The 14,709-nt window shown below is 39.1% G+C and overlaps 1 protein-coding gene across 1 annotated transcript in view; it reads left to right on the forward strand.

Annotated features, from left to right (window-relative positions):
- Positions 1–14,709, forward strand: part of ANTXR2 (ANTXR cell adhesion molecule 2) — a 161,834-nt gene that overhangs the window by 59,294 nt on the left and 87,831 nt on the right. Inside the window, exon 12 of the mRNA XM_068542777.1 lies at positions 12,664–12,759. Coding sequence (XP_068398878.1) covers positions 12,664–12,759 — 96 coding nt within the window. The remainder of the gene's footprint in view (positions 1–12,663; positions 12,760–14,709) is intronic.

A 14,709-nucleotide genomic window follows, 5' to 3' on the forward strand; every position in this document is an offset into this window, starting at 1 on the left:
TTACAGTTTTTTACCTGTAATTGATGTCTAGTCTCATAGCGTTGTGGTCGGAAAACATATTTGATACGATTTCAACTTTCGTAAATTTACCAGGGCTTGATTTGCGACCCAAGATATGATCTGTACTGGAGAATATTCCATGAGCACTTGAGAAGAAAGTGTAATTTGCTGTTCTTAAATGAAATGTCCTATAAATATCAATTAAATCTATCTGTTCTACTGTGTCATTTAAAGCTTGTGTTTCCATATTAATTTTCAATCTGGATGATCTGTCCATCGGTGTAAGTGAGGTGATAAATTCCCCCACTATTACTGTGTTACTGTTGATTTCCTCTTTTATACATGTTAGCATTTGCCTTATGTATTGAGGTTCTCCTATGTTGGGTGCATATAGATTTATAATTGTTATATCCTCTTCTTGGATTGATCCCTTGATCATTACGTAGTGTCCTTCTTTGTCTCTTATAATAGTCTTTATTTTAAAGTCTATTTTTCCTGATATGAGAATTGCTACTCCAGCTTTCTTTTGATTTCGATTTGCATGGAATATCTTTTTCCATCCCCTCACTTTCAATCTGTATGTGTCCCTAGGTCTGAAATGGGTCTCTTGTAGACAGCATATATATGGGTCTTGTTTTTGTATCCATTCAGCTAGTCTATGTCTTTTGGTTGGAGCAGTTAATCCATTTACGTTTAAGGTAGTTATTGATATGTATGTTCCTGTTACCATTTTCTTAATTGTTCTGGGTTTGTTATTGTAATTCTTTTCCTCCTCTTGTGTTTCCTGCCTAGAGAAGTTCCTTTAACATTTGTTGTAAAGCTGGTTTGGTGGTGCTGAATTCTCTTAGCTTTTGCTTGTCTGTAAAGGTTTTAATTTCTTCATTGAATCTGAATGAGATCCTTGCTGGGTATAATCTTGGTTGTAGGTTTTCCCTTTCATCCCTTTAAATACGCCCTGCCACTCCCTTCTGGTTTGCAGAGTTTCTGCTGAAAGATCAGCTGTTAACCTTATGGGGATTCCCTTATATGTTATTTGTTGCTTTTCCCTTGCTGCTTTTAATTTTTTCTTTGTATTTAATTTCTGATAGTTTGATTAATATGTGTCTTGGCATGTTTCTCCTTGGATTTATCCTGTATGGGACTCTCTGCACTTCCTGGACTTGATTGAATATTTCCTTTCCCATATAAGGGAAGGTTTCAACTATAATCTCTTCAAATATTTCCTCAGTCCCTTTTTTTTCTCTTCTTCTTCTGGGACCCCTATAATTTGAATGCTGGTGCGTTAAATATTGTCCCAGAGGTCTCTGAGACTGTCCTCAATTCTTTTCATTCTTTTTCTTTATTTTGCTCTACTGTAATTATTTTCACTATTTTATCTTCCAGGTCACTTATCCGTTCTTCTGCCTCAGTTATTCTGCTAATGGTTCCTTCTAGAGAACTTTTAATTTCATTTTTTGTGTTGTTCATCCTTGTTTGTTTGCTCTTTAGTTCTTCTAGTTCCTTGGGAAATGTTTCTTGTATTTTCTCCATTCTATTTCCGAGATTTTATATCATCTTTACTATCATTGCTCTGAATTCTTTTTCAGGTAGACTGCCTATTTCCTCTTCATTTGTTTGGTCTGGTGGGTTTTTACCTTGCTCCTTCATCTGCTGTGTATTTATATGTCTTCTCATTTTGCTTAACTTACTGTGTTTGGGGTCTCCTTTTCGCAGGCTGCAGGTTCATAGTTCCTTTTGTTTATGTTGTCTGCCTCCAGTGGCTAAGGGTGGTTCAGTGGGTTGTGTAGGCTTCCTGGTGGAGGGGACTGGTGCCTGTGTTCTGGTGGATGAAGCTGGCTCTTGTCTTTCTGGTGGGCAGGACCACGTCCGGTGGTGTGTTTTGGGGTGTCTGTGACCTTAGTATGATTTTAGGCAGCCTCTCTGCTAATGGGTGTGGTTGTGTTCCTGTCTTTCTAATTGTTTGTCATGTGGTGTCCAGCATTGTAGCTTGCCGGTCGTTGAGTGGAGCTGGGTCTTAGCATTGACATGGAGATCTCTGGGAGAGCTTTCACTGTTTGGTATTATGTGGTGCCAGGAGGTCTCTAGTGGACCAATGTTCTGAACTTGGCTCTGTCACCTCAGAGGCTCAGGCCTGACACCTGGCCAGAGCACCAAGATCCTGTTAGCCACACGGTTCAGAAGAAAAGGTAGAGAAAAAAAGAAAGAAAAAATATAAAATAAAGTTATTAAAATAAAAAAATTATTAAAAATAAAAATAAAAAATAATTCAAAAAAAAAAAGAAGACAGCAACCAAACCAAAAAACAATTCCACCAATGATAACAAGTGCTAAAAACTATACTAAAAAATAAACAAAAAAACCCCTCAAAAAACGGACAGACAGAACCCTAGGATAAATGACAAAAGCAAATCTATAGAGACAAAATCACAAAGAAGCATACACATACATACTCACAAAAAAATAAAAAGGAAAAAAATATATATTAAAAAAAATAAGAGAGAGCAACCAAATCAATAAACAAATCTACCAGTGATAATAATCTCTAAATAAATAAATAAGATAAAGATAAAACCAGAAACAAATTAGATGCAGAAAGCAAACCCCAAGTCTACAGTTGTTCCCAAAGTCCACCACCTCAATTTTGGGATGATTTGTTGTCCATTCAGGTATTCCAGAGATGCAGGGTACATCAAGTTGATTGTGGAGATTTAATCCGCTACTCCTGAAGCTGCTGGGAGAAATTTCCCTTTCTCTTCTTTGTTTGCACAGCTCCTGGGGTTTAGCTTTGGATTTGGACCCGCCTCTGTGTGTAGGTCGCCTGAGGGCCTCTGTTCTTCGCTCAGACAGGACGGGGTTAAAGGAGCAGCTGCTTTGGGGGCTCTGGCTCACTCAGGCCACGGGGAGGGAATGGTACGGATGTGGGGCGAGCCTGCGGCGGCGGAGGCCAGCGTGACGTTACAGCAGCCCGTGGCGCGCCGTGCGTTCTCCCGGGGAACTTGTCCCTGGATCATGGGACCCTGGCAGTGGCGGGCTTCACAGGCTCCCGGGAGGGGAGGTGTGGATAGTGACCTGTGCTTGCACACAGGCTTCTTGGTGGCTGCAGCAGCAGCCTTAGCGTTTCATGCCCATCTCTGGCGTCCACGCTGATAGCTGTGGCTCGTGCCCTTCTCTGGAGCTTGTTTAGCTGGTGCTCTGAATCCCCTCTCCTTGCGCACCCTGAAACAATGGTCTCTTGCATCTTAGGCAGGTCCAGATTTTTTTCTGGACTCTGTCCTGGCTAGCCGTGGTGCACTAGCCCCCTTCAGGCTGTGTTCACGCAGCCAACCCCAGTCCTCTGATCTCCAAAGCCCGAACCTCAGCTCCCAGCCCCCACCCATCCCGGCGGGTGAGCAGACAAGCCTCTTGGGCTGGTGAGTGCTGGTCAGCACCAATCCTCTGTGCAGGAATCTCTCTGCTTTGCCCTCTGCACCCCTTTTGCTGCGCTCTCCTCTGTGGCTCTGAAGCTTCCCCCCTCCGCCACCCCCTATCTCTGCCAGTGAAGATGCTTCCTAGTGTGTGGAAACCTTTCCTCCTTCACGGCTCCCTCCCAGAGGTGCTGGTCCCGTCCCTATTCTTTTTCTCTGTTTTTCCTTTTTTCTTTTGCCCTACCCAGGTGCACGGGGAGTTTCTTGCCTTTTGGGAGGTCTGAAGTCTTCTGCCAGTGTTCAGTAGGTGTTCTGTAGGAGTTGTTCCACATGTGGATGTATTTCTGATGTATTTGTGGGGAGGAATGCGATCTCCACGTCTTACTCCTCTACCATCTTGAAGGCGCCGCCTCCATCTCATGAGTTTATGGTTTTATATTTTGATCTTTTAATTTGAGAGACATCCTTCCTCCAGCAAACAAAACAAAGCAACTCAATATTATCTGTAGAGAGATAGTTTGTTTCTTGTTGTAAGAAAACATTGCAGGGAAAACAAGCATCCATATGGACTCTTGGGTCACTATTAAATTCCCTGGATAACTCTTTAACAGCACCTGTTTTTATTTTGAAAATAGCTAGTTGTTTTTTTCCCCTTTTTATCTTCAATTCATGTTGCAATTTATAGGTTTTGTGGATGTTGTAATGTGTAGGTTTCCTGGTCCCTCAGGATGTGGTTGAGATTACACACGTTTGTGGTATATGGTATCTCAGTGTTTTGCTCACTGAAATGGCGTTCTTTCTCCATCCTCCTTCCTTTTCTGTACCTCCAGCTGTATTTTTTCTCCTCTCTTCCACAGAAACAGGAAAACAAATCTTTGTCTGCATCCTGTAACCATGCACAGTTTCTGTGTGCAGGGATGCTGAAGCCAAATGACTCATTTGTAATGTACAGGTTGTTTGCTTCCTGGAAAGAGGAAGTCTTTCTAGGTCTTGCTAGTTCTAAGGGGAGTGTAACATGACTCGAGGTGGTTTTAAGAGTAAGGTGATTTCAGAAAAAGGAACATCAGTTGTGTCAGAGATGGAGAGAAAGTTTGGGGTCACGTTGTTATATTAAATAAGGCATCTGAATACTTTCCCTTGAGAAGAGATTTAAGCAAAGCCTTGAGGAAGGTGAGGGAGTGAGCCCTGACGACCGTGCAAGGGAAGAGTGTTCTTGCGGAGGGAGCAGCTCGGACAGAGCCTAAGATGGGACTGTATGTGACTGGTTTAAAGAGGAGAAAGGCAGCCAGTGTGCAGAGTGGAGGTAGCTGGGGGAGGAGGAGGCCTGAGATGAGTAGGAGAGAGTGGAGGGAGGGGAGAGATCATGGAGAGTTTTGTTAAGTCAGTGTAAGATTCTGAGTCTTTTTCTAAGTGAAACAGGAGCCACTGGAAGGTGACATGCTATGACTGTGTTTTAAAAGGATCATCCTGGCTGCTGTGCAAAAATAGACTTTGCAGGTAGGGGCCAATGTGGAGACCTGGAGACCAATTCTGTGGCTAGTTCAGTAATCTAGGAGAGGGGATGGTGGCTTCACTAGGGAGATAGCAAGGGAGATGGTGGAAAGTGGTTAGATTTGAATATATTTTAAAGGTGGAGTCTACCGGATACCTAGACAGATTAGATACGGGTGTGACAGAAAGACAATAAGGACAGTTCCAGGCTTTTTCACCTGAGCAACTAGAAAGATGAGTTGTCATCAGGTAGAGCTGTTTTTTGAAAAAGTTGAGGAGGTCTGTTTTGGAAATGTTGAGTGAAAGACGTCCATTTTTCATCTCAGTGGGAGTGTCAGAAAGGCTGTTGAATACACAAGTCTGAAGTTCTAGAAAGAGGCCTGGATTGGAGGTGCACATTTGGGAGCTGTTGTATGGAATGAAAGAGTCAACCAAATTCCACATGATTTTTAATGAAAAAAAAAAAGGAGCTTTTAGTAGGTAGAGCAAGAAGGGAAAGAAAGCCAGAGAAATGTTTTGTATTTATGGAGGAACCGAGATAAACTGGGTCTTGAAAGGAGAGCAGGTCTTAGGCAAAGGGAGAGGAGGGGGGAACATTTTACAGATAAATAGCAAACAGAAATTGAAGGGAGGAGGGACAAATTAGGGATACAGGATGAACAGATATAAACCACTATATACTGAATAGATAAGCAACAAGTATTTACTGTATAGCACAGGGAGCTATACCCGTTATCTTATAAAACCTTTAAAGGAATATAATCTGCAAAAATACTGAATCGCTATACTGTACACCTGAAACGAACAGAATATTGTAAAGCAATTACACTTTAATAAAAAATTAATGAAAAAAATTGAAAGTAGATATATTTGGTTGTGATAAAAATAGTGGAAGGAAAGCTTGGAAAGAGAAAATTTAGATCAGATTATCCATGGCCTAAAAAAAAAAAAAAGACCTTAGAGTTCATCCTACAGGTCTGTGGTTCCTAAACTTCAGTACACAGTGTTAAAATGAATGAAGGGAAGAAAATCTTCCACGTTCATGAGAGATTGAACTCAACTCTGCTGAGACAAAGGGCTAGAGAGTTTTTTTTCCTTCCAATTTTATTGAGATATAATTGACATACAGCACTGTATAAGTTTAAGGTGTACAGCATAATTATTTGACTTACATAACCACGGGATAATTCTTTTTTTCTCATTAGATTTAACCATTATTTTGATTTAAATGCAAATATGTCTGGTGTGTGGTAGTAATATCACCGTTTTATAGATGTAGAAAGTGAGAATGGAGCTGATGAGAAAGTACCTGCAGATGTGTGCATTACATCTCTATTCAGAATAGAAGAAGACAGTGGATAATATTATGATAAATACCGGCCTTGTATTTACGTGATACCTAGCCTTTCAGGCATATTTGGATGTGATCATTAGGAGAGATGAAGTTAGTAATCTTACTCATTCTTGGATGATGCTTTCGGCTCTTCACAGGCATTCGAAAAGCCAAACAAAATAAAACACCATTATTTAGCAATTGATTAATCCTTGTGGAAATCTCACAAATAAAGAAGCTCCTCTGTTCTCCAAGAGCATGCGGGCTCGGTCTTATTAAGGCACTTATGTCACTGGGTTGTAATTTCCTGTTTACTTCTCGGCCTCTCTCTGCAGTCTGTGCCTTGCTCATTGTCTCCCTCTCAGTGCCTGTTCCTTACACGAGGCAGGTGCTCCAAAATTATTTGTTAAAGGAATGAGTGACAGTACCTGTATATTCAGTTTAAAAGTGGGGAAACTAAGGTTTGGACTTAAAAGATTTAACACTAGAATCTGAGGAGGGTTTAGACTTAGGCAGTCCATGCTTTTCGTCTGTCTCAGAAGATCTAAATGTGTCTCCGCTTTAAACAATTCAGTGAAAGATGTCTTTTTTCCCCCCTTGGGCCACTGCTCTTCTGATTCTTTTAGAATAATAATACTAAGAACAAATTTTCTGAGCACTAATTAAGTGCCAGACACTGTGCTAAGCCCTACACATGTGCTCAGCACTTAATGATTTCATTTAATTCTCACCACTCAAGAGGAGGCTATTACTATTACCTTAATTTTACAGATGAGAAAACTGAGGAACAGAGAGCCACCTCCAATCTTCAGTGCACATTGATGCAAACACATTAGAAGATGCTTCTGCTAGTAGGTGGATCCAACCCTCAGCATGCTACACAGCTTGATGAGCAGAATATTGGCTGATTTCAGCTTTCACTGCCCCCGAGAAAGGGGAGACTTGGAGCCTGGAGGCCCTGGGGTTAAACTGCTTGCTCAGTTTCATAGTCGAGTAAATGCTAGAATTGAGAATTGAACCCAAGTTTGTCTTCCCCTGGCCTGAATACTTGCACAATCTGCCATTCGTTACCAGGTCCTAATTTGATTTATATAAGACAGAGGTTGGCAATTTTTTTCTGTAAAGGGTCAGATAGTAATTATTTTAGGCTTTAGAGGCTACACAGTTACACTAGTCAACTCTGCCATTGTAACACAAAGGTGGCCATAGACATATAAGCAAACGGGCATGGCTATGTTCAACATACTATGTACACTAGAATTTGAATTTCATGTATTGATAATATATTTTTCTTTAAATTTTTTTCAGCTATGTAATAATGTAAAAAATGTTTTGTAGCTTGCCAGGCATCTTATGAAACAGATGAGCTGATTTGGCCTTTGGGCCGTAGTTTGCTAGTTCCTGATATGGAATATTTCAAAAGAATCCAGTAAATGAAATCATTACCTATTTTATGACTATTTTTTCTTCCCCTAGCTCTAAATTCATGGAAGCAAAATTGTGGAGATTTAGTTCCCCTTTTCTGTGTCTGTTTTATTCTATTGTGGTTGCTGTGATTAATTATTTTCTAGATAGATTGCAACAGGCTATTCACGCACTTTTGAAATTTTTGAGTGATTCCTCTTTTCCCATAGTTGTTTTGCAAGTACAGTAGTGACTCTGATTTGTTTTTATACGTCTGTCATTCTGTTAGCTAGAATTTCAGTTCTATTTGGTGGAGTGAAGTTTTTCATTGTACATTATAACTTCCTTTTAATGAAGAAAAGGAAATTAGATGCAGATGAAGTTCAAAGACTGAATGTGTCCAGGATGACTAGAAAATATATTCCTTTTACCCTAAAATCAAGCTCAAGGTTCTGGTGTGTCCCCAACTTAACCCTTAAAAGAGTTTTGGCTTCAAAGCCTTGACCAACATCTAGGTACTAAATCTCCAACTGGACTCCTCAGCTAACTTGTCTTTGTAGACATCTGAAAATGCTACTTGTTCAGAACTATAGCTAGGAAGAATTGATCCAACAAATGGCCGATTGGAAGGTCATCTAACAAATGGATATTAACCCAACAAGTGGGCAATTCTCTCTGAAATAAAGAGGATTACTGCTTTCCAGAAATTTGTGTTTCATTATTTTCTTCAGCTGCTTCAGGTACTACCAAGTCCTCTCAAATTCTATTTTTCAGACAAAGTTGTCTTTTCTTGTTCTTGCAAGGAGCCACTCATTCGACCTCCACTTCCTTCCTGGGCTTTCTTATACTTCCTCAGGAGGTCCTTTCAGAACCCCAGACCAGGCTAGTCCCCGCTTTGCCCTGTTTCTGTTGTACTCTCCTTCCATACTTCTCACATTTATGATTGTGTGTTCAAGGGTTGTCCCTCCAACTAACCTGTGGGCTTCATGAAGACTTGTGCAACATTATAGCTTTGGCAGCTTTTTAACTGCCTAGTGTTTAAAGAGCAGCACACCTAAACAGAGATGAGAGGCTTTTAGTTTCCACCTATGATACATAACTCTGTGTAACCAGATCTAGTTTCATCTGACTCTGCAGTTTGCAGCATAGTATCTGCTCATAGGACTGAAATCTATGTGTTTGACCTTTTCTTAATTTGTTTATAAAGTTATGTGAGCAATGAAATTATTTCCCTTTCATGGCTGAAGTCTTTCATGCTCTGATAATGGCTCTGGCAAATCAAAACAAAGGAACTGGGAAAGACTGGATTTGTATGCAGTGAACTGAGCTAATGTCTGGGACTGGGGCATCCAGGGCTGTGTTTATGGCAAGTTCGGGTTGCATTAAATTCTTCGCTTACTGTGACCTGTTTTCCATCATGCCTCTCTTAAATGTGATAAAGATTAAGTCTGTAGGTCTTCAGAAAGTGTGTATTTTCATAGTCAGTTTTCTTGTAGACTAATTTTCAGAATCAGTTGAGATGATAATATTATTATACTAAATGTATGTTTGCATCTGGATGTGCATAATGTTTTGTCAGTGTTCCTAACAGGGGCATTTTTGAAAGAAAATCCAAGAATTTTGACTGCCTATCATGGCCAGCCCATCTACTTTATATTCTGTCAGTATGATTTTCCGAATTTCCTGCTCATGACACATTTGTAGAAAGAAAAAACTAACCACTAAACTTTTAGCATATTCACACCCTCCAGTTTCACGTCCTTATTTCTGAACATAGGATTTGAATTCTAAGAAAAGGGAAAAACAAATGTTCATAGAACCCTTTTGGAAGTGGTGCGCACAGCCACATGGTGAGCATTTCCATGGATGCCGTGGCTCGATCCTCATGTGGGAAAGGTCTGGTGGGGAAGGCTGCATTCATTCCATACATGAACGGTCACAGATCGGGGCTATCTTATGTAAGACCTTATATTTGAAGGTGGAATCATGAATTTATACATTTGACAACATTTCTCCCATAGGATATCATAGTTTTCTATGTATTTCTTTGGCATTCTTTTCCCATTATATTCTTGTTTGTCTAGATTTCAGAGCTTAGTATAATCAAGCCTGTGGAGAATTGTATGATTTGTTCATGAACGTTTAGAATTCTGTGTAGAAAGTTGCACTTTGAGTGTTTTCATAAGTATCCTGATGTGTGCTCTGAATTACTTTCTTTGGTTTTGAGGACAGAGAACTTAGATATTTGCCAGGAAATTTCCTATAAAGTATTTATCTCCTCTCTCTCTCTCTCTCTGACACACACACACACACACACACACACACACACACACACAGAACTTTCTGTGTGCAAGACACTGATTTAGACGTTTAGGTTACATCAGTGACCACATGTTGAGTTTACACTTTCATTCTACCAAACTGTACATTGAGAAGTTGCAAGATGACTGCATGTCTTCTCATTTCTTAAATTTTAAATTAATTTTTTATGGTAAATATGTGGTAACATCTTCAAGTGCCTTAAAAATGGTCTAATAGTAAATGTTAGAGCTTTATGAAGATTGTGTGTGTATGTGTCTGTGTGTGAAATTTCTGTAGTTATTTTTGTTGTCTTCTGAAAAATAAATTAAATGACATCCTCAAGGATTCTAGGTGATATTTTGATGGTGTCTGTTTTGGTTCATTTGCAACCTAACATTAATTACCTAAATAGCTTGTATGGTTATTCCCTCTTGCATCCAGATGCAAAATTAGAAGTTAAAGGATAGCTTTAATTGTTCATGTATACTTGATTCTTAATCTTTTCCTAAAAAAAATTCTGAAATTAATATATGTTTTATGGCCTATGCTGCTTTGAGGATTATTTTTAAAGTTATTTTTTAATGGATTTATTAAAACTGAAGTGCTGTTAGTAATCAACGTCTTTGAAAATTGATCTGTTTTGAGATGATAGTTTCCAAGTCACTATATGGTAATCTCTTTTTCTTTTTTTTCCATTGTGATTCTATGATACAGATGATATAGGGAAACTGACACACATTTCAAGATTTTTGTGATTAGCTATACCAAGTATATTTTGCTAGCACTCCCTAAAGTAATACTTTTGAAAAGTACCTTCTCTTCTCTTTTCAGTTATTTACAAACAACTGTTTACATAAAGATCATTATCTCTTTATGCATAGGTTATTATGTATTACAATTCAAATTCCATTATAAAATGTTCTAATTAAATGCTACCACCATTGTTGCTTCAACATCTGAAAGTCTCTTAGCTTTGATCAATCCTAACATTTCCCAAAATGGATTCTAGGAAATCCGATTTCTGTAGGATATTGATAATGTTATGAGAAAAAAAAATTGATCAGTGTTGATATAAGTTGGACTGTTTTTTTTTTTACTACAAAGCCATTCAGGGCTTTAAAAATATGCTAATGTGTGCAGTGCTTTTCTAAGAGAGATAGCCTGGTTATAGCTTTGCCACAAAGATGGTTTGTGGCAAAGCATGCTTTGGGAACAACTGACTTTCTTATTTTGTAGATTAGAAAATGGAGTCCCTGAGAAATTAAACAACTTGCTTAAAATTAGACCTCCAGACTAATATTTTTAAGATAGTGCTATTCTAAGATGGAAACTGATAGGTTCTTCCCACCCAGCCTTTCTCTCTGTCAGCTCTTGGGCTAAATGTGGCTCTTGCCTTGACTTCTGGGCTTGTACTACTTATTTGTTTTGAATGATAGGAAATATATCCCTGAAAAGCTGCCTTATAAAGGCCCAAATTTCCACCCAGACAGTGTATTGATTTATTTACAGTTTTTTTTTCTTCCTTGAAATCTTCTCCTCCCCACCCCAAAAAAGCCCCACAAACCAAACATGATTACTGGGGATCCCAGAGAGCAGTGGTTTGGAAGAGACAACTCCTTCTCTTGGAAACTATCTCTGCACTAAAAATTCAGCAAACACTCTTCTTTGTTTCTGTGGCTTTTTCAGTCTTATTTATTTGAAGTTCATTCTCTTAGTAAATAGTTTTAAGTGCCAGACATGGAGTGCACATTAGTAAGTAGGTTGGGCATAGGCGCTGCCTTCCTAGAGCTCACAGTGAATATAGAAAAGACAAATTAAATAAAAAATTGTAGTTCATCATAAATAAATAAATCAATAAATATACTGTGATAAGTGCTAAGATTAAAGTACAGAGAACTATGCCTTGTACAGTAAGGAGGGGCATTTTCTAGGCAGAAGGTACAAGGAAGTCTTCCTGAGGAAGTGGCTTAAGCTAAGCCCTATTGGATGTGTAGGTATTTGGTAGAAGAAGGGGGTCAGAGGCAGAGCCCAGAGCAGGGGTGTTAGGCCTGGAGGAGATCGTCATTAGAAAGTGAAAAAACACCAATGTGGTTCTTGTGTGGGTAGTGCTTGAGCTGCCCTGAGACATCTTCTGATATATGAATGCATGAGGTTACATTCTTTTCTGATGCATACAAGAACCATTGTTGTTGGTTTGCCACCTGATTGGTGATTTTTGGTAATCATCTTGTCCTACTATTTAAATATGTAAAGTAAATAATGTTCCATTATCAAAAAGTCTGGGAAAATTCTGCATAAATTCTGCCTAGAGGTAATCATGCTTATAACCAGAATAATCCTTTCCCAGAGACAAAAGGTAGGGACCATACAGACCATTCGTACAAACCCAAATTGTGATTTTTCGTATTTTTCTTTAAGGCATAATTTCAAACAGTTTGGAAGATTTTTATACTAATTACTGCCTGTCTTAATATACATGAAATATAAGGAAATTTAATACAAATAGATTATAATATACTTAATATATTATATAAATGTAATAAAGTAGAATATAAATAGGGTATAAGGTAATTTATAGAATTTAAAGAATTTAAAGGAATATAAGAGAAATCTGGTTTAAGATTATGATGCTTTCTGTAATTTTTTCTGATGTTCCCTTAAAAAATATGTGTTTGGGATTTGACCCTAAACTTTGCTGACATCCTTGTTTTTGTTTTGTGCTTCCTCTAGTCTAGTGGGATTGCAGCCATCATTGCTATTTTGGTGTTACTGCTACTCTTGGGCATCGGTTTGATGTGGTGGTTTTGGCCCCTTTGCTGCAAAGTGGTGAGTAAGAAGGATTTGCAATCCTACTCTTTTTTAAACATCAAGGTGTAAAGTAAGGCTGAAATATGAATCAATATTCAATAACAGCAAAGTTTCAATTAGCAAATTGAATTTTAATAGTTTTTGTCATTATAATAAATTGTACTCATGCATGCCAATAAATGTTCATTATAAAACTTCATCAAAAAAAGACTTCAAAATCAGATTTGGGGGAAGAAGGAGAAAAGAAGGTAGGACAGGTTGTAGGGATAAAGGGTTTTCCATGCAAGTACAGAAGAATTTCAAGAAAATTGAATGATATGTTCTGCTGGATTCATTGAGAGAGGTCAGTTTTTTTTTTTCAGTGCTTAGTGAATGTTTCATTACATCTTTGAAAGATCTACTATTTCAGGACCTTCTCTGTTTGCCTCTTAGAAAAACATTTTAGAAATAAGTCATGTGCAAATGTTAGGGTATCTGTTAAACAGTCACTTTTGAAGTTACGACAGTTGATTTCAGGTTGTGTCATCTTTCATGTTTGAGTCAAACCTCTGAAAGAATATGGGTAATAAGCTTTCTAGTGCTACTGTAACAAATTGCCACACATTTGGTGGCTTAAAGCAACACAAATTTATTATCTAAGTTATGTAATCACAGATCCAACATGGGTCTCACTGGGCTAAACTGGGTTAAAAGGTATCAGCAGTGATACATTCCTCTCTTAGTGCTCTAGAACAGAATCTGCTCCCTTGCGTTTTCCAGCTTCTAGAAGCCACCTCCATTCCTTGCCTTGTGAGCCCCTTCCTCCACCTTTAGAGCCAGCCACGTTGCATCTTTGTCACCATTATTCTGTAGTCACATGTACCTCTGACTCTGAACCCAGCTGGGAAAGGACCTCCAGTGTTAAGGAACCATGTGATTAGGTTTGACCCACCTGGATAATCCAGGATGATCTCCTATCTCAAGGTCCTTAACCTTAATCACATCTGCAAAGTCTCTTTGGCCCTGGAAGGCAATTTATTCACAATTCCAGGGAATTAGGATGGGGACATTTTTATAGAGCCATTATTTTTCCTGCCACAGGGTGGAACGTTGAGTAAAAAACATCAGCACATTTCAAGCAATACAACTTGGATTGTTCAGGCTTCGTAGAAAAGGTTATTCTGAAGAAGCGCTCCTTCAAAGCATGCTACTACCTATTTTAATAATATTCCTTTCCTTATCAGCACATTATATAGAACTTTATATTCTGTAGATCAGAGTAGTGTTTTTTTTTTTTTTTGAATTAATTTATTTATTTATGGCTGTGTTGGGTCCTCGTCTCTGTGCGAGGGCCCTCTCTAGCTGCGGCAAGTGGGGGCCACTCTTCATCGCGGTGCGCAGCCCTCTATTGCGGCCTCTCTTGTTGCGGAGCACAGGCTCCAGTAGAGCAGGCTCAGTAGTTGTGGCTCACGGGCCCAGCCGCTCCGTGGCATGTGGGATCCCCCCAGACCAGGGCCCGAACCCATGTCCCCTGCATTGGCAGGCAGACTCTCAAGCACTGCGCCACCAGGGAAGCCCCCAGAGTAGTGTTTTACATAATATTACTAGACTGACTTTTTTTCCCTTCCCGCTGCTGACTGATTTCCGCTACCTTGCAACTTCAGGCAGTGCTTTGTATTACTCCTGCATTTATTATTCATTGTACTTCAGTCTGCTTTCATGAGACAACTTTACAATCTTTTGTCTCAGAGCAGTTGGCCCATGGAGGAAGCACAGAATTAACTTAGACAACAGTAGAGACAAGAAGCATCCTGTCTCTTTGCTGAACTAATCAGTTTCCTGCCATAGCAATTTATGCTCAAACGGTTTCCTGTAGTAATCTTGATTATCTTAGATGTGGTGATTTTAGGCTAGCTAGCACTCCTGAGTCTCAAATTAAAAAGCAAAAGGGTGCCTTAATGTGATGTGTGCTCCTTGTTTTTTTAATTT

This window comes from Eschrichtius robustus, chromosome 4, assembly GCF_028021215.1.
Source record: "Eschrichtius robustus isolate mEscRob2 chromosome 4, mEscRob2.pri, whole genome shotgun sequence".
Lineage (NCBI taxonomy): Eukaryota > Metazoa > Chordata > Mammalia > Artiodactyla > Eschrichtiidae > Eschrichtius > Eschrichtius robustus.